Source organism: Meles meles, chromosome 1, assembly GCF_922984935.1.
Source record: "Meles meles chromosome 1, mMelMel3.1 paternal haplotype, whole genome shotgun sequence".
NCBI lineage: Eukaryota > Metazoa > Chordata > Mammalia > Carnivora > Mustelidae > Meles > Meles meles.
This window is the reverse complement of record NC_060066.1, coordinates 120,636,617-120,663,248: the sequence shown is the minus strand read 5'-3', so window position 1 is coordinate 120,663,248 and position 26,632 is coordinate 120,636,617. Positions and strand designations below refer to the sequence as shown.

The window sequence follows — 26,632 nt, the reverse complement described above, 5'->3', positions numbered from 1 at the left end:
TATGTGTATTTATCTGTCTGAATATATATATTTAAAAACCTGGGTTTATACTAATGCCTCTTCTTCTAATCCAATACCACAGGGTTTATTTTAGCCTTCCTCCTTTCCTTATAATATCTTCCAACAGTGAGAAACTGGTCTCTCATTATCTACAATATATATGCACTTATTTGTTCAGTTCTAGTATATAAGTAAAGGTAGCGTCAGGATTGCAAACTCATACTCCTATGGGAAACACTTTTACCAAGTAGATTACAGCACTTACGCCTTTGGCTTTTCCAGTGCCTGATGAAGATACTGCTTCCTAAGTCACTTAGGTTAGCTTTCTTTCCGATCCCCTTAAGTGTGTTCATGCTATTCTTTTGTAAAGTACCCTTTCATTTGTTAGTATTTGCATTCCCTTTTAGGTTCCCTATTTCCTTTTTGGTTTTAATCATTTGTTTGTTTGGGGTTATGTAAAGGGTATGCAAAAACCCTTCTATGATTCTAAGAGCTATATACAAAAAGATATGATCAGAGACACGTTACTGTACTTCATCCTTGTTAACCCATTCCCCTTCTCTTCTTTCTCTTCCCCTTAGTTTTTGGTTTATCTTTGATTTCTTTTGTACAAATGAACAGATGTCTATTATTTTCTTCTCTTTTTTTCTTCTATGAGAGGTGGATGCTATATATATTCTTTGCTACTTTTTTTTCATTTTATAGCATGTCTTAGAAAACACTCTATATCAGTTATATTCTTCATTTTTTTTCTTACAGCTACTTAGTACTCCATGGTGTGGACATACTATGATTTTTTTCAACCCTTTCCTATGAATGGGCATTTGGGCTCCCTCCAATACTAGGGAATTTTAAAAAAATGCTGTAATTAAAAACTTGTGCATATGTATTTTCATAATGTTGGAGGCACATCTCCAAGGTGAATTTTTAGAATTGCTGGCTGCATTGGTCAAAACAATACATAGGAAATTTTGCTTGACATTGCCAAATTTCTCTTCAGAATTGTACAATCTGTAGTCCCATCAGCAATGTATGAACATGTCTATTTCCTCACAGCATTGCCAACAGAATGTGTTGCCATTTTCTTAAATCTTTTCCAGTCTCACCAATGAGAAATGGTTTGAATGGTTTTAATTTGCATTTGTCCAATTTTGAGTGAATGTGAGACTTTTTCCATATGTTTCAGTTTGTTTTAAAATCTTTTATGGTGAATTGTCTGTTCATGTATTTTCCCCCTTTTTCTATTGGGTTTTAATCTCTTCCTCCTTCTGACTGTAATATACACTCAGCTATCGTCCTAAGTACAGGTTGTAGGAGGATACTTTTGGAAACAGGGAGACGGTTATTTCAATAATCCAGATAAATTTAAGGAAGGTAGTCACAGTAGAGGTGGTGAGCAATGGTCACACTGCAGGTACCACGGGAATGTAAATCAGAAAATTTTCCTAACAGACACACTGTAGGTTATGAGCAAAAGAAGAGATCACGGTGGTTTCTTGTTTCTGCTTGAAAGAATGGAAGCCTAGATTTGTCATTAACTTAGAGAAAATCTTGGTTGAGGCAAATTTGGGGTGTGGATGGTAATCACAAGCTGGGTCTGAATCATGTCAAATTGGAGATGCCAATCAAATTTCTAAGTGGTAATGTCAAGAAGATGATTGTGTATATAGTGCTGAAGTTCAAAGGGAATAGTAGTATGCAGAAGCACTGATGCTAAGAACTAGATGAGGTCAACACAAGTATAGATGTAAAATAAAAGACATATATGCACTGAGCCATTTAAGAAATCATGGAGAAGGTAAGGAATCAGCCAAAGAGGCAAGAGGAACAGCCAATAAGGAAGCAGGAAAATAAGAATATGGTGCTTTGGATGCTGAGTGAAAAACACATTTCATTGACAGACTGGTAAAAATTGTCAAATGCTACCGACAGATCAAGTAAGAGAGAGACTAAGAATTGATGTTAGATACAGCAAATTGTTAGAGACCTTAAAAGAAGTTTTAGTGGCATGGTAAAGATAAAATACTAATTTGAGTGAATTTCAGAATGAGAAAATAAGAGTTTGAGACCATCAGCATAGACAAACTTTGGGGATTTTACAGTAAAGGATTCAAGCATTTCATTTCAGCATAATGGTATATGATATCAGAAGAAATGTAGGTGCTTGGTAATTTCATGATCAATAAAATCTTAATATAAAGAAGCAGAAAAATCAAAGGAGAAAGTAGGCTAAAACAGGTAAGAAAATGAAATGGAAGATGAATGCAATACATCAGCATGATTTTAGTGGAATTTATTTTAGTTAACACTGATATATTGTTTACTATGTGTCAGACACTATTCAAGGATTTGTAAATACAATTCATTTAACATTCACTTCTTCCAGTCCTCAAAATTCATGATTGTCCTTTTCCCAACCTTTAAATATAGAGACATAAGCCCACAATTTTATCCTCTGTTTATACAATCTCCTTAAGTGATGTTATTCAGACCTATGACTTCAAATATCTATTTACTAACAGCCTTTAATTATGTATCTCCAACCTACAGAAGCTGGAAAAAGAACAACAAATGAAGTCTAACGCCAGAAGAAATATAGAGCAGAAATAAATGACATAGAAAAAACAGACAAGGGGCGCCTGGGTGGCTCAGTGGTTTAAGCCACTGCCTTCGGCTCAGGTCATGATCTCAGGGTCCTGGGATCGAGTCCCGCATCGGGCTCTCTGCTCAGCAGGGAACCTGCTTCCCTCTCACTCTCTCTGCCTGCCTCTCTGCCTACTTGTGATCTCTCTCTGTCAAATAAATAAATAAAATCTTTAAAAAAAAAAAAAAAAAAAAAGAAAAAACAGACAAAATACTACAAAAACAAAAACAATAGAACACATCGGTGAAAACCAGGAGATGGTTCTTTAAAAAAAAAATAAGTAAAATTATAAGCCTCTAGCCAGGTTTATCAAAAGAAAAGAGAAAGGACCCAAATAAATAAAATCACAAGTGATGAAGAGAAATAACTAACATGACAGAAATACAAGAAATGATGAGAATATTATGAAAAACTATATGTCAATAAATTGGACAACCTGGAAGAAATGGATAAATTCCAATAAACATATAAAGTATGAAAACTGAAATGGAAATAGAAAACATGAACAGACCTATAACCAGCAAAGAAACTGAATCAGTAATCAAAAATCTCCCAAAATGCACAAGTCCAGGGCCAGATAGCTTCAAAGGAGATCTCTACCGAACATTTAAGGAAGAGTTACTACCTATTCTTCTCAAACTATTCCAAAAAATAAGAAAGGAAAAATTTCAAATTCATTCTATAAGGCCAACATTACCCTGAAACCAAAACCAGGTAAATACACAACAACAATGACAAAGAGTATAGGACAATATCCTTGATGAACATGGATGTAAAAATTCTCTATAAAAATACTAGCTAACAGAATCCAACAGTACATTAAAAGAATCATTTTCTGTGATAAAGTGGGATTTATTCCTGGTTTGCAAGGATGGTTCAATATTCACAAATCAATCAATGTGATATACCACATTAATAAAAGCAAGGATAGAAACCGTATGATCATTTCAGTAGACGTAGAAAAGCATTTCATAAAGTACAACATTCACACATAATAAAAGCCCTCAATAAACCAGGTTTAGAGAGAACATACCTCAACATAATAAAGGCCATGTACAAAAAACCCAAAGCTAACACCAGCCTCAAATGGGAAAAACTGAGCTTTTCCTCTATGGTCAGGAACAAGACAGAGATGTGCACTCTAACCACTGTTATTTAACGCAGTACTGGAAGTCCGAGCCACAGCAATCAGACAAGAAGAAGAAATAAAAGGCTTCCAAATTGTCAAGAAGTCAAACTTTCACTATTTGCAAATAACATGATATTTTATATATAAAACCCTGAAGATTTCACCAGAAAATTACTAGAACTGATATACAAATTCAGTGAAGTCACCGGATACAAGATTAACATACAGAAATGTGCTACAATTCCATACACCAATAATTAAGCAAAAGAAAGAGAAATTAAGGAATCAAGCCCATTTACAGCTGCACCAAAAACCATAAGATACCTGTGAATAAACCTAATAAGAGGTAAGTATGTGTCTCCAAGTCCCAACATTAATATTTTATAGTGTGATGATGAAGCTTCAATTTTTAATATTTCAGCTTGCTGTATTTTTAAGTTTTTCACAATGCACATGTATTGCTTGTTTAATAAAATACTTTAAAATTCTTGGGGCACCTGGGTGGCTCAGTGGATTAAAGCCTCTGGCTTTAGCTCAGGTCATGATTCCAGGGTCCTGGGATCGAGCCCCACATCAGGCTCTCTGCTCAGCAGGGAGCCTTGCTTCCCTTCCTCTCTTTCTGCTTGCCTCTCTGCCTACTTGGGATCTCTGTCAAATAAATAAATAAAATCTTTAAAAACATTTAAAAATTCTTCAAAGGAGGCAATGATTCATGAAATTGTATTTCCCCAGATAGATAAATTAAGATAACTGCTGTATCTAGCAACACGGAAGTCACTGGTATCCTTGACAAGATCCATTTTGGTGGAGGAGGGTAAGAAATACCTATGTATAGTTTGGCAGTTCTGCAAAACGTTAAACAGAGTTAGGGTATGACCCAGCAATTATAGTCTTAGGTATATACTCCTATGTCCACATAAAAACTTATACACAAATATTCACAGCAACGTAATAGCCTAGAAGCCAAAAGTGTAAACAACCCAAATGTCCATAAACCAATGAATGGAAAACAAAGTGTGATATATTCATATAATGGAATATTATTCAGCAAGTTTTAAAAGAATTAAGTACCAATACATGCCACAGCACTGATGAGCCTTGAAAACATTAAGCTAAATGAAAGAAGCCAATCACATAAGGAAACATCCTGAATAATTCCTACCATGCTTATGAATTTCCTCAAGTCCCTAGAGACATAAACTGTATTAGTGGTTGCCTACAGCTGAGGGGGTGGTGGGTCTGGGGAGTGAATGCTAATGGGAATGAGGTTCTTTGAGGAATGATGAGAGTGTCCTAAAATTAGGTCATGTTAATGGTTGCACAATTTAGTGATTATAATAAAAACCACTGAATTGTACACTTTTAAGAGGTGAATTTATGGTAAATGAATTATCTCAATAAAACTGTTACAAGAAGAAAAGGCAGAAGAATTTCGTTGATTAGTTTGCATTTTTCTCAGTGTGTATAACTTTTATGTGACCTCACTTCTGGAGATCTTTTTTTTGAGGGGGTGGGGTAAACTTTTCTTTATTCCCATTAATCCCTATCCCCATACAACTCCTGAACTCTCCAAATCAAACATAATCAGACAGAAAAATTTTGCCTCCATTAAGAAAAAGTATACTTTACAATTTTTAAAAAGTACTAAATGTGGCCATTGTTCAGATTTACTTTTCACATAGTTACATATGTACATAATCCAAAAAAAAGGAGGAGGAGAAGAAGAGGAAGAGGATGGAAAAGAAGAAGAAGCATTTACCTAGGAATAATAACTTATCACTTTAAGCAAATATTACACTATATAGCCTGGATTCTAAAACCCATTTTGAATTATATAAAACTACTTTGTAAAAGCCACAAAACAAGTGCCCCTCACTCTGAGAAATGTTTGAATTTTTAAATAATACTGTTATAATACATTTTCTTTCATGAAATAAAATAGATTTACAACAATGGATACAGACTGAGTACATATATAAGCCCATTGGCAAGGCTAAGTTTAGAGCTGATATCCTCCCTTGGATTGTATAATTTCAGTAGTATACAATAAATTCTCTACTGTTGGAATAACACCTGTGCAGTTCAGCTAAAGATGCAGACAATTAAAAACAAAAACAAAAAACCTTGCACCAATAATCAAACTTTGGGAATTCTAATTAATAGAAAAATAGAAAAATTTTCCTTCCCCAAAAAAAGGTATCTAGACAAAGATTCAGATACCCCATGTAGATTATTCACAAGAGGCATGTTTGAATCAACCTTTTTTGTAGTCCTTAAATAAAATTTAATCATTAACTGATGAAAAAACAAGTTCCATATTTAAAGACATTTCAGAATGCATCTATAATTAACTTAATGCAAAAGTATATGAAAAAAATCACAGCTATTTCACTGCAGTCTTTAAGGATAGCAGTATTTTATTATTTTTGGTGCATCTTCTTACGCATTTCTTCAAGAGCTGCTTCTTTCTCTCTCAGCACCTGTTTAAGTCTTCTTATTTTTTCATCTCGAATGGTTTCTTCTAACTCTGGTGGCGTCATGGGGAAAATATCTTCAGTGTAATTTTTATTAAAGGAATGACTTTGTTCAAAAGCTGCATTCGAACTCAATGTGCCTTTTTCCTGGTTCTCAGGGGTATAATGTTCAACCTCAGTTCTCTTTTCTTCTCTGGTTTTGTTGCGGCTTGTGAGAAAGTTATGGCGTGATACATCTGAAGTTGGTAAAACACTGTTGATGAGTTGGGAATTGGTGACATTAGTTCCTCCATTTGCAGCTGTGTTATACAGGCTCTCAGTTTTTCTCTTCTTTGTGTGATCCATCTTCTTAAGGGTTTTTGCTTTTCTTTTCTTATCAAAACTCTGTTATGTTGAGTAAGATTCCAAAAGAAAACCAAATTATTGCCATATAGACAGTGTGCTCTCAAATTTAACAGGCTCTGCAGGTAACAGATACTTATTAAACTCAACAAAATATACTCAGAACTACAGCAAAAAATTTTTTACCACTGTACAGTACTAAAATGAACAGCAGTGTCCTACTGATATTCAGAGAGAAGAAATTGCTTAATTCACATTTTCCTACTTAAGTATTAGATGTATCAATTTATCACCAAAATATAACAGCCATTTGTAAAGTACTTGAGAAAAAGAATTGACTTAATTTTTCATTTCCTTTTCCACAGTAAGCATATATGGAAGATTTTCATTGGGAAAGGTTCACTGGTCTCTGATCTAAAGTTGAGGATATTAAACAGTATAATGATAGACTTCTAAGTAGAATAATAGGCAAAGTTATACAGATTGTTTCTTTTCACCATTACTGACCAAGTAGAGTTCTTAAAATGTTTATATTAAGGATAATACTGCAATGAACATCTACATGCTTATATTTTCCCTACATCTGGATTATTTATAAATTTTTTATTAAGTTCTATTAGCCAACATATAGTACATCATTAGTTTTTGATGTAGTGTTCAATTATTCATTAGTTGTGTTTAACATCCAGTGCTTACTGAATCATGCTGGATTATTTATTTTACATAGGGTCTTCAAAGTAGGATAACTAGTTTAAAAAGTTATGGGAATTTTCTTATAATTTTTTGATGAAAAAAATAAATAGGTGAGTAGAAACACTTAATACAACATCTTTAACTGGAGATGTATTTTTACGTTTGTATATATGGTTCTCTTTAACACTGATTTCATATAATATATACACATATGCAAATTTGGTAACTACCATGTATATTAATGTAAGACTAAAAAAACAAATTAAGAAAATACATTCATGAACCTGTAGAGTAACTTCAAAGGACATCAAAAATCTATTACCTGTTTTTTCTTTTCTTCCTTCACTATCAATTCAGTCTCTTTGTAAGTATCACTCTTCACCAAACTGCTAAAGGAATCAAAACCTTCTCCAGAGGCCAAATGATCAGGAATCCGAGTAAGGCACACTCTCAAATCTTTAGTGAGGCCAAATATCTTTTTAAATTCTGCATCATTCTTCAGATATGATGCCTTACTGCTTCCTCCTTGGGAATGGTTCTTGTCATTTCTTTCTTGAGTAACTTTTTCAAATGTTGATGCCATCTCATTCTGGATCTGGAATCAGGAAAACAAAACACACAAACAATACTGCTAATTACTTAAGCTATTTTATCAGACTAGCAGCTAAGTGTTCATCTCATCTTACTTAAAACATCATACTCTGAAGTCCTAAATGGGGTTTACATTACCCTTGTCTTACCACCCTCACTTGAAAAAATGAATTTAACTGAGTACAAACTTAAACTGTTCCTTTAAGATTTCCCATTTATTTTGCTTTCTTGCACTAGAAAGGTAAACAGACAGTTGATTCTCAAACTGAAATAAGAATACAAACTAATGATAAGTTAAAAATAGTCTATAAAACATTAGTTGGAAATTGTAGTTTTCTGGAAAAGTCTTACGGCTTTAATCAATCTTATACTTCAGAATTTACCTCCTTACATATCTAGAATTCAATGAATTCCATACTGAAGGGGGGAAACACTGGCATTATTAAGGAGATCACTCCATAAGGAAAGAGTGGGCACAAATACTTAGCACAGACAGACATACCTTAAGTACAACAGAAAGGTAACTAAGTGGATATGCTGAATAATTGAAGAGTCAGAAAGGGCTTTAAAAAAAACAAGGGAAACTTGTCTACTAACAACAAAAAAAGATGTTGATAAATCCTATTTCCACAAATGACCGAAAAGTACTGATCAGTCCCATTCTATTCCTTCTACCATCTACCTAAAAAAACTGCCAGACATCTACCCACCATCACAAACAAAAAACCCAGCTCTCCTAGATGCATAGTATTAATCTTTTCATACACTAACATTAATCTAGTAAATATATGTATGTACATATATGTATATATATGTGTACAAATGTATATATATACACAGAATTTTACCAAGCTTTGAAGTCACATTATCTCTCACCAACTCTTCTAAACTTTTTTTGCTGAGTTTTTTGTTTGTTTGATTTTGTCTTAAAGATTTGGCATGCCAAATGATTTAAGAGAAAGGTACTGCTTGTACTCTATTATGCTCCTCAAACATTTCTTTCAGATGAAAGCTTTGACTTAATTAAGCATTCATGTGTGTACGGTATTTGTGTGATGGGAGTGGAGGATGGGAAAGGAGGGGGAAAGAGATATCACAGGTAACTAACTAGAGAATTAAGAAAGGAAAATTTTCTATATAGATAGAAAAAAAGAACACCCTGACGTGGGAAAATTACCTTTGGTTCTTGGTCTCTGAAAACACACTGTTGTGAAGTAAGAGTTGTTGCATCAACAGAGGAACTTATTTTCTCTATGCTCTGGATGATATTTCCTTTTCTGGGGGCATTTTGTACTGTACTAAATCCATCTGGAAAGTGTGGCTTTGTGAATAAAGTCTTACTCTGTTTTAAGTAGTTAATGGATTGATTCATATTATGTGGGTTTGGGGTAGAAAGAGATGGTTTCTCCACTTTTTTATTCTTCTCTGCCCTTAGATTGATCATGGAAGCAGGCTGAGTATTTGAAAGTGATTTTGTCTCCATCTGGTAAGATTTACTTTTAGCCAAAACAATATTTACAACCTCTCTGGATATTTCTGTGACTGGACTTGAACTCACTATTTGTGATGTATCTTTTCTTGGTGGAATATCAGGAGAAACAGAATTCTGTTGGTCAATTTGTGATGGCAAAACATCTGTCCCCTTTTTAGCCAATAGATAGACTTTCCCATTAAACATAACCAAGGCATTATCTTTAATAGGCATACTTTTGGATTGTGTCCCACTAGGACTGACAGTACTCAGTGATGGCATATTTATAGTGTTATCTCCCAAATTTTTCCTATCTACAAAAGTTTTTAAAATCTTTGAAGCCACATTATTTGAAGACTTAACAGGAACAAGAGATGGACTGCAAGGCTGTAGATTTTCTTGAAAAATCCATTTCACAGGAGCAGCTTGAGAATGCTGACCACCTTTTAACTGTGTCTCTTTAGCAACATTCATTGGAATTTGTGTGGTATTTAGTATCACTGGCTTTGCTATTTCTTTAACAGGTTTTGGGTAAATGTTTTGAAAGTTCTTGGTAACTACATTTTTCACTGTATTTACAGGAGATACGTAAATAACGGTTGGTATTTGGGAGGCCTCAACTGTTCCTGAGGTACTTGTGGTTGTAGTTGCAAGTATCTTTTGCTGAACTGAAGGAGGCAATGAAGACGCTGGTACAGATTTCACTTCAGCATGGGCAGGAATCTGTAAATGATGCCCAGAAGGCAAAACTGGAGACTTCACAGTCATTGGAAGACTCTGAGTATTTACTAAAATATAAGGTGAATCATTTTGTGTTGAGGAGGGAGAAACAGCAAATGTTTGCATGGTGAGTCCATCAATTTTCACACCATGACTCTGAACTTTAGAAACTGATGAGGTAAAATTTTCAGTTCCCACAGAAGTAACTCTAACTTTTTCTGCTGTATCTACTGTTCTTGTAAGAAAATAGTTTGAAGAACTGGCTGGCTGAAAAATGGGCAATTGAACTGATGCACTTGTGGAAGAGCTGGAAATCTGAGTCTGAAAAGTAACTTGAACTGGGCTTCCTGTATTCCCTTTCAAAGCATCAGACATGACTGAAGATTGAACTAGCGGTATAAGATTTCCAGAAGAATTAGGAATTGGAAGTAATTGCAGAAGATTTTTTCCATCGGAGCCAATCGTCTGAACTACTTGGTACATGCAGCCTGAAACACTTAAAAGAACATTGAGTAAATCAATACAACATACTAGACGGTATATACATTTTATTAAAAAACAGATATTTGCAAATATTATTTTAAAAAGATAAAAATTTATAAAATATGGTAAAAGTATATAATTTGTCACTTTGAATTTTCAAAGTGAAACACTGCAAAACAAAGATTTTGAAGTAGGAGAGATAATCAAAGGTATGATCAGCTTCGATTTAGAATAGCTCATATGGTTAGGCAATGGGTAAATTAGACTTTTCTAAGGTTTTACCCTGTATATAATTATGTCTATTAGAGTATTTTCCTCTTAAACTAGTAGTATTCTCCTTTTTTTTACTTGAATTATTTCCTATTGTCCTCCTCCTTCACTCTGATTGCCCAGGATTCTCATTTCACCTCCATTTATGCTTATTCTATTTCCCTCACTCCTTTCTACCCTCTTTCCAATCTGCTGTGCTCTTTCCACTGACAATGACTCACAAGTCCTACTGTCAGCCATCCTTCTTTTGCTTAAGGAATCTCTTACGGTGTGATACCTTAGTATACCACATTTTCGGAGACTAAATGGAGTTACTCATGTAGGAATCATTTTCTTCCTTGACTTAATGTTTTAGCACATTTGAAGTTTGGTGCTAAAAAGCCCTTGGTAGGGAAATTATTCATATTAGTTCCCACTGCCTGTCAATCCATATAAATAACAGCAACGCCATTTCAGCTAAGTGGTTTTCAATGAACGTGGAACACAGTGGAAATTTTTTTTTTAACTAGCCTATTTTGATCCTGATACTTATGAGCTATATCTTAGTACAGACACTGATTTTTAAAAATCCAAAATATACCAATCTCTATTTTATAAGCAATTATTTGTAGATTTCTTCAATACAGATAACTCAAGTTATTTATGCCTAAAACCACTCTAGTTCCTGGAAAATACCCAGTTCTCATGGGACTCAGAGTAATCACCTGTGCTCTCTCTCTACCTAACTACTCCTCTCCTCTCCCACCCACATAACTCAAGTGTCAGTATTAATAATACTTCCCAAGAGATACATTCTCTAACCACTTTAACTATCTTTGCCCATCTTTCATAATTAGTGTATAATATTACACCTGTTAGTTTCCTTCATGGTATACATCATAAGTTGTCAATATATATTAATCTATTTGTTCACTTGCATATAGACTGTCTCTCATGCTAAATCCTAGCAACAGAAATGCAGAGTTCATGTCCTACCAACAGTATGACCTTATATGACTAAGATCAAATGAAAACAAATAATAAATAGCATTCTCAATGATGTAAAGGTGTATTTTACTGCCCATAAGTGTTTTTAAAACCTACATACTAGTCAAAATCAACGCCAAAAATTCTATGCATTCTAGGAAGCCCTGGAACTCAGTTTTACCTTTCTGTACCCCAAAATAATACAAGTAAATCTTTTTAAATATTTAAAACTGTTTTCTGGCCACTTGATAGTGCTTCAAAATGTTAAATTTACTTTTAGCAAATTAAGAGTTGCTTAATTTTGAAATTCTTCTTTCTAAATTCTAATTTCTAATTCTTCTTTCTTCTTCTTCTTTCTAAAACTTCTCTAAAGAGAAGCATGAACATAAATGTATGAATTCTCACTATCGAGACTTAAAGAAGAAACCTACTTTCATTACTTCCCCACTCCCCCAAAAAGAGAAAAAAGGCCTGAACTTATTAAACTTTAATTTATTCAACAAAAATTTACTTGAGTGTCTGTTATGGTTCAGGCACCTGGCTCGATTATGGGAAAAGGGTCAGTAACCTAGAGCCTTCAGTCAAATTTTGCCCCCTACCCGTTTTTGTGCAGTCCATAAGCTAAGAATGTTTTTTTCTATTAGAAATGGTTTTTAAAAGTGACAAGAGCAGTATTTTATCTGTGAAATTATGAGATTTAAATATCAGCATCCATAAATAGTTTTATTAGTACAGTCACACTCATCTTTAATGTACTATATATGGCTGCTCTCATGCTACAACAGCACAGTTGAGTAGTTACACCAGAAATGATCATATGGACCACAAAGCCTGAAATATTTACTATCTGGCTCTTTACAGAAAATATTTGCTTGTCTCCAAGCTAGTTCGACCCACAATCCCCAAAAGAACTTAAACTGGTTGGGTACATGGACAGGTAAACGGGCAATTATCATTAGGTGAGATAAAAGATACACTATATTTGGATGAGAACAAAAATGCTTGCTCCTTTTTTTTTTTTAAGATTTTATTTACCTATTTGACAGAGAGAGACACAGTGAGAGAGGGAACATAAGCAGGGGGAGTGGGAGAGGGAGAAGCAGGCTTCCTGCTGAGCAGGAAACCTGATGCGGGCTCAATCCTAGGACTCAAGGATCATGACCCAAGTGGAAGGCAGATGCTTAATGACTCAGCCACCTAGTCACCCCTGCTTGCTCCTTTTCTTAAAAGCTTCCTAGATAGGACATTCTCTACTTCCATAATAATTCCTTGGTCTTCCCTGTCAACTCATCCTAACTGAATCAACCTTCAAATGCTGAAATTCACCAAAGCTGAGATTGAATTCTCTTCCTATTTTTAAGCTTTTCTCAATTATTTCTTTAATGTGCATGACTTCAATAAATTACCATTTATACAGCAACAATTAAAGGATTTGCATCTTAGCTTTTTGGAGATTCAGACTTATATACCCAACTACCCTCATGACATTTCCATTCAGAATTTCAAATGCACCTAAAACTCAACATGGCCTTTTCCAGTGTTTTTTTTTTTTCCTTCTCCTATGATAAGTGGCATATCATAAATCAGAACAAGGAATTTCCTGCTTTCTAATCTTCTACATTTAATCTATCACAAAATCCTGTTGGTATTATCTCCTAAATTTCCTTTAATCTTTTCAATTCTTTCCAAACTATTTTTCTTCATTCTATTCAAGCAAACATCACTGCTGGCTTGGACTACTGTAGGAGCTTCATAACTGGTCTCTTTTTCAGCCACAGTCTCTCCCTTTAAAAGCTTTCATCACATTAAAACTGATCCTTCCCTGCTTAAAACAGTTCAGCAGTTTCCCATTTTCTTTGAGCAGGAGAAAAAAAACCAAGAGATTTTGATGCAACGGAAGCCAAAGGAAGAGAGTTTTGAGAAAATAGGCAAGTCTATTTAAAAGTTCTAACAAGCCAAGTAAGATGTAGATTAAAATGTAAACTTGCATGAAAAAAAAGTTTGGGGGCACCTGAGTGGCTCACTCGTTAGGCATCTGCCTTCAGCTCAGGGCATGATCCGGGGGTCTTGGGATCTAGCCCTGAGTCTGGCTCCCTGCTTGGCAGGAAGTCTGCTTCTCTCCCACCTGCTCCCCCTGCTTGTGTTCCTTCTCTCACTGTCTCTCTCTGTGTGTCAAATAAATAAATAAAATCTTAAAAAAAAACAATTTGGTGGAGAAAAAAAGTTGCAGAGGAATTAACGTGAAGAAAGGATATTAAGATAGAAGGTACAGACAACTTTTATGAACTTTTGACTGTTAAAGGGAAGATAAAGACTGGCAAGTAGATGGAGGCTAAATGGGGTCAAGAAGGGATCTGTTTTCTCTTTTTTAAGGTTAAATGAATCAGAGCACATATTAATGCTCATAGGAGTTATCAAGAGAAGAGGATAAAGAGGGGTAATTAAGTATAAGGTGTGATAAGGAGGTAAGAAATCAGAGCAAAAACAAAAATTTGAGGAGAATCAAAAAGATCTGCAACAGTCCAAGATGGCTAAGGACATAGGTAGATTATGAATTTATAGTGAGACCAGTCTGTGCTTTTGTGAGATCTTCCTTGTCTCATTGGGTGTAAGCAAAGTAAAAGCAAATCCCTGAGTTCATCCAGAGTTGGAGCGGCTTCAGAAGAATGGGGCAAAAAAGTCAAAGAGGAACAAAATAATTTAGGATATTGGTAAAAATTATTAAAATGAGGGGATATAGAATCTAAACAGGAGAAGAAAATGAATGAGAACACAAAAGGCAAAAGTAGAAGGCAAAACTAGAAAATGAAGGGATTACTGGACTGGAGGCCAGATAAAGTTAAAAAAAAAAAACACACAGAGTGGGTACTTAAAAGAATAAGCTAGAAATACTGCAACTGGTGTTGAGAAAAGAGAATGCCTGAATCAAAAATTTCATAGATGCAGCAATTGAATCTTACAACAAGAAGTACAGAAGTGGATGGACGGCAACAGAATGGAGAATAAGATCACCGAAGAAAAAGAACTTTGTACTGAAAGACTAGATGACAAACAGATTATCCATATAATTGCTAAAGTCACACAGGATTAGAGAGATGATTGTGACCTGTGTTCTGGATTCAGTGGCAGGAAGTTGGTAGATAATGTTCAGGAACCACAATTAAGACCATCTACCAACTTCTGGTCACTGATATGCCAAAAAGTTACCTAGAAATTCATTCTCTTTTGCAGTCTATTTTCTTTCCCATTATTCTACTACATTTCATTCTCAAAGATTATCAAGTTATGTTCTCACAGTTAAATCTGTCTTTATCCTCATTATCTAGGTGCCCCCTAGTGAAACTGACATTGCTAGCTAATTGCACATTGTGGACCTCTACCTAATGTGCATTCCACTGCGCACAATTTGCTTTTTTTTTTTAAATGTTTCTTTTCTTATTCATGTTCTGCATTTTAAGTATTCAACTATTACTATTCCCCAAAGCACAACTCTTGACCCGTTTCTCAAGACATTCTTCCTTAAAGATAAAACCAAATGCTTCAACTATTCCATCAACTGCTTCAACTATTGCCTTTGCAATAATGACTCCCATAGTTATATCCTTTATTCCTATTCCCCAATATTGACCTTGGTTCCTTATCTGTGTTGTCTTACCAAACATTTTCACTTTTAATACCATTTTAATACCATGACTTTTTTTTTTAAGATTTTATTTATTTATTTGACAGACAGAGATCACGAGTAGGCAGAGAGGCAGGCAGAGAGAGAGGAGGAAGCAGGCTTCCCGCTGAGCAGGGAGCCCGATGCGGGGATCATTCCCAGGACCCTGATATCATGACCTGAGCTGAAGGCAGAGGCTTAACCCACTGAGCCACCCAAGCGCCCCTACCATGACTTTTTTTTAAACCATGACTTTAAAGTTCAAATTCCTCTCTACTGTTAACTAGTACTCTAATCCTACCATCCAGTCATCCAGTCATAGGTTAGCACTATTTCCCAAGTCACTTGGGTTTTAAATCACCTAGTCGTCTCTGACTTACCTTTATCACCCTTTTGACCTTTGATTCACCCTAAGTATCTTGTATAGATGCTTACAAAGCATAAACATTCAATAAATGCATAGTGAATGAATCACTGAGTCTGTAAAGTTGGTTTTTTTTTATAGCTTTTACTCATTTTTCTCTTTCACCATTGCCACTTCTACTATCTAGATCAGACCTGCATCACCTTATGTCCAGTTCTCATTATCTCACCCCTGTATTTTGCTTCACTTTTAAACTGTTTTAAGTTTTTAATCTCTGGAAGATTAAAGCATTATTTTCATCCTGTTACCTCCTTTCTCAAAGTTCCAATGATTCATCATTGCCAATTCAGCTTGACTTGGAAAATCGTCTAAAATCTAGATCCAACCAATCTCTACAACAGTACCATCTATAACTTCTCAACTTAAAAATCTCTGATCCTCCCAGGAAGGGAGGATTATTCCTGATTATCCCAAGTATATTATTTACTCCAAGTATTCTTCAGGTTATTTTCTTTCTTTCTTCAACAATTTAAAACATAGCTATAAACTGAGGACCAACACCATCTTCTCCACGAATATTTCCAAGTCTGTCAAACTCACATTAATTTCTTCCAACTTAAAATGCCTAAAGTACTCCCACTGATGCCACTAATGCTAGGAGTTATATAATGCCTTCTATATAATGTCTTCTAAAAATTAAGTAAATTTTGTTTTTCTTACAGAGACTATATCATTTACTTTGTAATGATTCCCCCAATACCAAGTATAGTAGGCCCTCAAAAAATTTATATAAAAAATGGAGCTCTTTCAAATTTCCACTTTAACTGAACTATCTCAATACCTTTTCTTTAGTCTCCTTTTATTTACACACTTTTGTCAATGAATCTGTCAATAATATCTGGCTCACAGACTAGAAGCTTCAACACAGCAGAACTTTTATGATGTTTTTATAGTTATTTGCATATGGGAATGCACATTTTTAATTGGTATGGTTTTTAAACAAAGGACACAGGCTTCTGATACCTCATTCACATATTTCATTATACGGCCTATATGTTTCTGCTTTACAGAAAACATTTATATTGCACAAACTATTTTCAAGTCTCATCATTCATTTTTCCTCTCTTCCCTTCCCCCCCCAAAAACGAAAGAAAGTACAACTTCTTCTATGTCAGTGTATCAATATAGATTCACATAACCTACAAGAAACCATAAATTCCTTAATGGTAGATTATCCAATTCATTATCCAATTCATTATCCAACTCACATCCTCTCCACCTAAAAGAGCAACTGGCACATTGTAAAAATATCAGCTGAATTATCTCCTGCTACAAGTCATCATTAAAACAAAACAAAACAAAACAAAACCACAGCACCATGATTTCCTAGCAGCAAATGGAGTAAGTTCTAAAAATTCAACTGGAATGTAGAATGCTAAGAAAAGAAATAAATCAGGGTGAAATTCATACTTCTTCAATTAGTATACTTTTTTTCAGATCTAGAAAAGACATTCCATTTAAACTATAACTAATTCAAAAAGAGCAAAAAAAAAATAAAAACCAACCTATAACAAAACCTCATAAAGATTCTCCTTCTTAAAAATCATATTCTGCTAGCTAATGTTAGAACTAAAATTAGAATCAGATTCTGCATCCCATGCTCTGGTTTGGTTATTTAAAAATTTAGAAAAATCATCAATGTGCTAGTTACTTTAAATCAGTTGGTGTTTCAACTGAGAACTATACTGCAAACACAGTAAAGTTTAAGACTTTAAAAAAAGTGAAAAGAATACATTAGAAAGTTCATAGGATTCTAATCTTGGCTCTTCCAATTGTTAGTTAATTAACTGAAGTAAATTTGCTTAACTTCTTTGAATCTGTTTCTTCATTTGCAAAATGGGGACAGTAAGGCTTGCAATGAGAAGTAAATGAAATAACTCGCTGGAATTATGATAAATTCCCAACATACGCTAGTTATCATATTCCATTAAAATATACAATTGGTGTCCAAAAATAAGTAAATGAATTAGGTAGTTTTTTGACAATGTAAGAACTTGAATAAAAAGGTATGAGAACTTTTAATAAAAAGTATATTAAACATACTTACATAACTTTTGACATTTTTAGTTATTCTAGTATTGACATAAAACATTCACATATTAAGAAATGGAATGATAAAAATTTTGCAGGCTGACGAACATTTTGCAGATATTTTTGCGAAGTGTATTTTTTCAACTGCTAGAGAACAGTTTTTTCCATCTATGATTTAACATTATGTACATACACAATATACATAATGTAATAACATACAATATATACTACATAATATTATATACATAATAGATCCATTATTGTAAATAGTCGTCATTAACTCTAATTCTGATAAAGAGATCAGCAATGCGGATATGGCCATTATGATTTTTATAGCTGGAGATTCAGTAATATTAAATAAGTTATTCAGAATTACATGCTTTCTTTGACAATCCCATCCACTTTTTTGAATTTACTTTAGCATAAACCAAACATAACAGGATCCAAAATATTCAACTGACTGAAGTGAGAGATTACTGAGAAACAGATTTCAGTTAGCCCATCAGGTATATGTATCAATGTCTCTTTCTTGCACACCAAAACAGTAAAGATAATATAACACACTGTACAAAAGTAAATGCACAATAAACTGATAATGAAACATCATGTTTCTAACCAAACCAAGCCCACTGCTGAGGACACTAATTTTAGCTCCCCATCTAACAACAAAGGATTAAATGCAGATAGAAGCCAGTTGCCAGTCACATCCTGATTCTCATTATTCTGACATGTATCATCACAGGCTTTTATTATAATTTCTCTGAGCTGATGACTTACGTCTCTGTTTTCAGCTCTGTCCCTGCCTGAGTTTCAAATTCAAATACCTCTCTGATTATTATTTTTTTTTTTTTTTGGTGTGTTCACCTCATCTCAATTAATTTACCAATACTTAACCAGATAATTTGGCATTATAATTGATCCCCTTTTCTTCATGCCAACTTACTGACAAAATCTGCCCATTTTCCCTTCTGTATTTTTTTTAATCCAACCTTGCTCTACATCAGCTAGTTCAGGCCCTCAAATTCTCTCAAAGGACAACTTAAATAGAATCTTTATATGCCTGATCCATCACCCCCAAATCCACACTACCAACAGTTATCTATAATGCACACAGGAACATGACCACCTTTGCTTAAAATCCTCTGAATGACCTCCAGTAGATTAAGTCTAATCTTTCCAGCAGAGCAAAGCAAACTAAGAGCTATTTATCCTGCTTGTAGTACAGAATCAAACAAAAATACTGACTCCTGTTAATAAGTCATACTGGTTCTTTATTTACCAGTTCCCTCCATTTGGACGCAGCCTGCACTCATCTTTAATTGGATAGCTGACACTTATATTCCCAAACTCAGGTGCTCCATAAACCTTTCCTACAACTTCCTTTCTCTATGCTCTCACAGCATCCTGTGCACAACACTATTTAAAACTGTCTTACATCACCTCCCCCTAGACTGTAAGGTTTTTCATGCATGGTTCATATTCTCTTCTTTAGTCAGTCTCTCCACTTAGCAAAGTCTATCATGTAGGCACTCAGTGAATGTTTTTTAACCAAAAGTTTGAACTATACTATAATGGTAAACTAGGACATGAATCTAGATTGCTAGAATTCCAAAGCTTACCTTCTTTCTACTATACCATTCTAACTCCTGCTTTGCTCTTTGCAAATAAAGCCCCAATCGAAATAAACTGAATGCCTTCTATCACAAGTATCTTCTAGATTTTTTCTTTTGTACTCTAAAGACTTTTATACTTTATGCCCTGATGAATTAGATATACATTAAAGAAACATTCTGAAAACCAATAATGAAAAACTTTTTATAAAGCAAGCAGCAGTAACTCAAGAAAAATCCAAGCATCTGTAGAAAATAAAATCATACTCATTTTAAGTTTATGAAGATGATTTAGTGCCATCAAAATTATCAGAAAAGTAAGGAAACCAAGCTTCCAAGAGCTGACATTAATCAAATGATTTTTAAGTTATACTTGTACATCATGCAGATTGTTACTTACGAAACAGAATAGGATCAAATATGTAAGCAATAACGAGAATAAGAGTCAAATAGTTTCAGAAAAGCATCTGGTAATGTTCCAAATATGTGATGTCAAACCTCAGTGATCTGAAGAAATAAATGCACTTGAAGATGATGAAAACAGTGCATAAACCAATGCATTAATGAACTTCCAATGACTTATGATGAATGTAATCAAAATACAATTCAGTTTGTAATTTTTTTTTAAAAGTCATATACAGATAGCCAAAGGCTTAGAAACTGAATAAAAGAGTTAAAGTACACAATAAATAAAAACGTTAAGTTCTTATTCTTATTTCTAATACTGAAAAACAATGCAATCCTAAGACAAACTGTGTTAAGTTACAGCAAGTCAGATGTCATAAAATATCCAGATACCAAAACAAACAAGAAGAAATCAACAGTTATTAGGAAGTAATTGCACTTTTTTTGTCATCCATACAGAGCACCATCTCTGCCTCTTCCCCCAGCTTCCACCAAAAGGAAACCAACAAACGTTATCCGTACACACAAACTGGCTCTTTTTACGATTTAAAATGCAACGGTTCTTTCTTGGCAGTTCTTCATATTGTTTTGGCTCATCGCATTTAGTGATCATTTCTTCTTCAAATATTGTGCGTGCTTTTTCAGTCGTTATTACAATTCCGTTTTGCGTTTACTTGTAATTAAAAGAAACCCATTTCCTGGGCTAAAATTTGTACAGAAATACAGTCGTATTCTCACAATAATAATACCTAACATATAAGTACTGCTTTTCTTTTTTCCTACACTAAGTATTTCACATATACTCATTCTTTTAATCCTTAAAATATCTCTAGGAACGCTTATTTACTGGAAAGGAGACTGGAGAGAAGGCACTTGTCCTCAGAACAGTAAATGTCAAAGCTAGGGTTAAATTTAGGTAGACTGATGTTCTTCAAACATAAATCCTCTTCCATGAATTTTACATTCCAATTTCCAAGTTTTCTTCACATTTTCCTTCTGCAGAGACTCATTAAGTTTTTTCTCACCAATTATACATCCACTGACCATGGAGTCTACAACTTAAAATACTTGATCTTCTCTAACAATTTTGTTCCCGTTTTATTTCATCTTGACTAACATAACCTTAAAAAAAAAAAAACAACAACAACAAACTACTGACTTAGTGATTAAAAAAAAAAACTTGTAAATGTGCAACTAGGTCTTTTTAAGAAATACCGATCTCCCTATGTCAGAGTTCCTCTATAGAGACATCCGATTAAGAGACGGCATTCTCATTACACCTGCTTCAAACACGCTGTTCCAAAGGATGGATTTCACAGGAGAAGTACTCTACTTTTCTTTCTTTGTATATAAAAACTATTATTTGAAATTTTTAAAAAATCCATTCCCTCGCTCTGTATCGATTTTTCAGTTTCTGAATTCATATACTCATCATCTGCACAAATTTTTCCTTTCCTTTTCACTAACTCTTAAATAATAGCTATTTCCACGGAAGGTCCAGCGCCACCTGGGCTGCACTTGCTATTATTCCGTGCTGGGCGCGGCGTGTTTTTCTGCGAGTGCGCGAGAATCTTCCAGAAAGTTTTAGTCACACAGGAGCGTCGGCCATGTTGGTCTTCCTCTCCCGTGGAGATCTACTCTTTCGCCTATGAAACTTGAGACGCTGGAATCTTGCGGAGCCGCGGGCGAGGCTGCCTGCGTCAGGCTCTGATGAGGCTTTACGCTTCCACGCGAGGTGCGCCTGAAGGTTCCGAGTAGCCCAAGGGACGAGCCCGGCAGTCGCCTCCACTGCGGGGTCAAGATCCTCTGACTCGCAGAGCGTCCGGAAACGACGACCGACTCGGCACCCTGCTAAGAGGCGGGCGAGGGGCAGTGTGTCGAAGGAGATTCGAAACCGGTACTTACCACTGCGAGGCGTTGCCTGACTTTTCCTCTGCGGGTTTCAGGAAGACCCTCTGTAGGTTATTGGACATTTTAGAGGGGTGGGAGGGGCCAGCACATCCAGGGAAGTGGGCAGTGAGGGGCCGAGGTCCTCCTAAGGGAGAGAACCTGAGCGAGAGAAGGTTGGGCGAGGTGTCCCGGAGCAACTCAGGTTCGATGCTGAAAGGAGGGCGACGGCGCGGTCTAGGGAGGGCGTATCCCTAGCCTTCGGAAGGACGCGACACAGCCACCAGAAACCGGAAGAATCCGAGCGGCTGAAGACGCCGCTCGGGCCCTAGCCTCTGAGAGGAGCGGCCCGAGTCTCCGCCCTGGCCAGCCTACGACATCGCTTTAGAGCTATCCGGAGTCAACACGGAAGGCGTGGCTTTAATGGCACCGCCCCTAGAGGTGCCGGGTCAGTGGAGAAGACCGTGCGGGACGGGCTCGGCCGACTCCGCCCACCGCAGCCGCCAGCAGGGCAAAGCTCAGACAGTGGCTTCCGGGATCGTCATGTCCGGTTGCCGAGGTGACTGGCTCGCTGAAGCACCGCCCTTATGATGGGATCCAATCGCAAGTGACGTTTGCTATCTCTTCTTCCGGATCAAGTAACGAATCACAAAAGAATATTCTCAAGATTTCTACGCAAAATAAAATGTTTCCGGGGTCATTCGTAAATTTTCTGCCTATGTGTTAGCTGCTAGTGTAAGTTTTTCTTTCCCGCCAGTGCTTTAAAAGGCGTCGGAACGCTCTTTTGGACTCTGTGCACTGGTGGTGTGTGAACCTTTTAGACGCCTGCGTGTAGCCAGCGCTGTATTTCTTGCTGCTTTATGGGGTTTCTCGTTTGTTTTTTTCCTTTTTCTTGAAGCTTTGGCTCTAGTTTTAACCTTTCCTCCACCCCACGCTCATCTCATTCCTCGGTCAAAATTACTACTTATGGCATATAGTTAATTCGTTAATTCTACAAAAGTTTATTCTCCACATAGGTTTTTTTTTTCTTTTTTTTCATCTTCATTTGGATTGCCAGAGAAATCCTTTCCAGAAGTCTCTTGATTCCTATTGTTGAATCACTTAGCTGAGAAACGGTTAAGTGTCTGGTTTAAAGGGTGGACATTCTAGTTCAGCTGGGACGAGAGGGAAGTTGTGGGAGGAGTAGTTTAGAAGACGGTTTTATCAGGTATAGACAATAAAAATGTAAACTGGCTCATACGGACAGTTCAAATTTAGAAGGCTGGCATAAGGTGGCTGAATCAAAGCTTTATGTTCATCTTTTTAAAATGCTGTTTTCTCATTCCCCTAACTTCTTAATGAGCTAATACTTATTAAAGAGCTTAATGTCCTGATACCTTAACAGAAAGCAATACTTTTTTAAAAATATTTTATTTATTTGACAGACAGAGATCACAAGCAAGCAGAGAGGCAGGCAGAGAGAGAGGAGGAAGCAGGCCTCCTGCTGAGCAGAGCAATACTTTTTAATTGCTGTTAATCTTTGTTGAAGGTTAGTTTCAGTGATACACAATCCTGTATGTGTAACTGGCATTTATCTTTCAGTCGAATATCGCCCATACTAAAGAAGGGGCAGGGTAGTGAGCCTTTTATACTGTCTTCGTTTTGGTCATTCTCTGAACTGTGAAAGCAAATTACTTGAATAATTTGCCCATTCGTAGCTTCTTCCATGTGTTTATTGTTTATTTCTTATCTTTCGCATTCTCAGTTCTCATGTCCATCACCTCTTCCTATAAATGAAACTCATTGTCACAGATTAATTTCCTTGGGAAGCAGACTTTTTCAATGCATTTTTCTGTGAAGGAAATTTATTAGGTATCAGTATTTGGGGAAGGGAGTGAGGGGAAGTAAAACTGGGAAGAGGGAGAAGCTAGGTTGTGATGCCCAGTTTCAACAAAGTATCCCACATAGACCTCTAACATGTGATGTACTTTCAAAGTTTTCCCAGTAGGAATGCAGGCTTTGCCAAGGAAAGGTATATGACCTTAGGCAAGGAGGATCTCTTTAGCCAAAGCAATTACTCAAGGAGGTTGATAGCTGAGACATGTCTGCTGGCAGAACTCCCAGCAACTGGTGGAATAAGACTTTATTCCTCAAGGGAGGTCCCAGAGATACATCACAGCATCCACAGTACTCATTAAATCTCTCATTCAACTATTCAAATTAATGCTGTTTGTCTCACGTTTATTCGGATCTGTATTCAGCAGCACTTAATTATTCCTTCACTCTTGATGCATTTGGGAATATACTTTCTTGGTTTTCATCCTACTTTTTTGTCTTCTCCTCAGTCTTCTTTGGAGGTTTATCCCTCCCTTCCCAGCCATTAAATAAGAGTTTCTTAAATCTTGATCATTGATCCTTTTATGTTTTTTGAACTGTCATGTCTCCTCATATGTTTTCAGGCATGCCCATAGCTTTAATTACCACTTCTACTCATTGCAATACTAACTAAATACTTAATGTAATTCTATGCCAAACACTATTCAAGTATTTTACGAATATTAACTCTTACTCAACAACTAGTAAAAATTACTACAGTTAAAGAAACTGATGCACAGAGAATAACATTACAGAATAAAGGGATGAGAGTAAGGTCAAAAAGAAATTAGCATATTAAAATATATATTGATAGCAAAAGACAGTGACAAATGTAAAGAACAACTGATAGAAATGAGTAGATTCATAAGTCAATACATGTAGAGGATGATTTTACACACACATCTCTGAGAAATTAATAGTTGAAGCAGACAAAGAACTGGCATAGATAACAAATTTCTAAACAATAAACCCAGTCAATCCAGTAGATACATAAATAACTCCATTCATTGGATAGTTTACCATTCTCTTAATTAATTAATTTGTTACTTAAGTAACCCATAACCCCAAGATCAAGAGTCACATGTTCTTCTGATTGAGCCAGTAAGTCACCTAGTTTACCATTATTTTTAAGCATATGTAGAATATGTATGAAAATAAGCCATATAATGGTAATGGTAATAAAGGAAACCCTGATAGTTCCAAAGAACCAATACTATACAGACTATGTTTTCCAACTGCAAATTGATTAAATTAGCAGTTCAGATAATAATACCTTTGAGACATTTAGGAACTAAATAAGCTCTTACTAAATTACCCTTGAATTAAAGAAGAAATAATGGAAATTAAGTGACTTAAATACATTTGTCATAAAATAAGATTAAAGCAAATGAGTTAAGCATTCAATTTAAAATGTATTAGAAAATATGGAGGACATTAGGAGAAGGAAAGGAAAAGTGAATTGGAAATTGGAGGGGGAGATGAAGCCTGAGAGACTGTGGACTCTGAGAAACAAACTGGGCTTTGGAGGGAAGGAGGATGGAGGGATAGGTGAACTTGTCGGTGGGTATTAAGGAGGGCAGGGATTGCATGGAGCACTGGGTGTGGTACATAAACAATGAATCTTGGAACACAGAAAAAATAAAGAATCAAAGAAAAGTATTAGAAAAAACAAAACCAAAAGAAACAAGAGTAGGTGAAGTATAAAACAAAAATTTTTCATTAAACTCACAAGACCAGAGCTTATTCTTTGATAAGACCAATGATAGAGATAAACTGTTATGCAGCACCTGGCTGGCTCAGTCAGTTGAGAATCTGACTTGGTTTCAGCTCAGTTCAGAACCTCTGGGTCTCAAAACCAAGCCCCACATCATACTCTTTGCTCAGTGCAGAATCTGCTTGCAATTTTTTTTCTCCCTTTCCCTCTATCCCTCCCCCCTGAAGTAAATAAATAAAATCTGTAAAAAGAAGAGATAAACTTAGCAAGATTGGAGCCAAAGAAAGATACAAGTAAACAAAAGGGAAAATAACTAAATACAATAGAGATTTTTCTTTGCAAATATTATGAACAGCAGTTATAATACAACACTTGCTGAATTCTGCTACAATGATGAACTAACTACCATTTGCTGCTGGTTCCTTTATCTAAATTATAAAAGGGAAACATTTTAAGAAATGTTTCTGAGGGAGCTGAAGACTGTTTTAAAGCAATGAATGTATGTGGCAAGGGAAGAAGATAGCTGCAGTTGGGTGGAGAACAGTTAGAGAACATAGTGAAAGAACAGGATGGAGAAAGGAAGTTTTAAATCATTTAAATTATTTCTGTTGCCTCCCACATTGCTCCAGGGACAAAGAAACTGGCCCCATTTTCTTACCCCTCAGCATAAGAGAAAAGCAACCTGCAGTGAACAGCACAGTAACAAAATTGGCTACCTAGCCTGCTTACACCAAATTCCAGACCCCTGCACTCTCATAGTACTGTCCTTCACCAAATTTGTCTAAATCCTGGTGTGGCAAACCCTTCCCCCGGAAGACCAGCAGAAACCCCTGCCCACACCACTTCTCCCAACCAAACATTTCTGCAGGGCTTCAGTTCTAGTGGAAGTAATATCATGTCTTGTTTAACAAGTAGACCAGAGCTTGTTTTCACTAGGATGAAAGTTACCACATTGTGGCAAAGGTCCAGACACTGCCCACTGCAGGGAAGGAGAGCCTCCATGGATTGGCCTGAAGGATAGTGCAGTCAAAAACACAATAGCAGGACACACACAGGACAAAGAGACACCCCCTGAAGCACCAGATCCTACACTATATGGCCTCTTCTTCATGAAGCCATGACTCTCTGGAGCAGGAAACCTAACAGGAATTTCTAATACACAGAAGAAGACAGAGACTTACATAAAATGTCAGGGTGGAGGAACTCATGCCAAATGAAAGAATAAGATAAGGTTATGGCCAGAGACCTAAGTGAAACAGATAT

At 35.8% G+C, this 26,632-nt stretch overlaps 1 protein-coding gene across 2 annotated transcripts; it reads right to left on the bottom strand.

Annotated features, from left to right (window-relative positions):
• Positions 1 to 5,269: 5,269 nt before the first annotated feature.
• LRIF1 (ligand dependent nuclear receptor interacting factor 1) lies at positions 5,270 to 22,728 on the bottom strand. Of its 2 annotated transcripts, XM_046020030.1 has the most exons (4): positions 21,820 to 22,728; positions 9,051 to 10,560; positions 7,605 to 7,877; positions 5,270 to 6,631 (listed from the first exon to the last, which is right to left on the bottom strand). In XM_046020030.1, exons 1-4 carry the CDS (start codon positions 21,885 to 21,887, stop codon positions 6,194 to 6,196), a joined length of 2,289 nt encoding a protein of 762 aa, XP_045875986.1. In that variant the 5' UTR covers positions 21,888 to 22,728; the 3' UTR covers positions 5,270 to 6,193. The 2 variants fall into 2 exon arrangements, with proteins under 2 accessions (XP_045875986.1, XP_045875995.1); XM_046020039.1 differs by lacking the exon at positions 9,051 to 10,560 and having other exon boundaries at positions 21,820 to 22,519.
• Between the last annotated feature and the right edge of the window lie 3,904 nt (positions 22,729 to 26,632).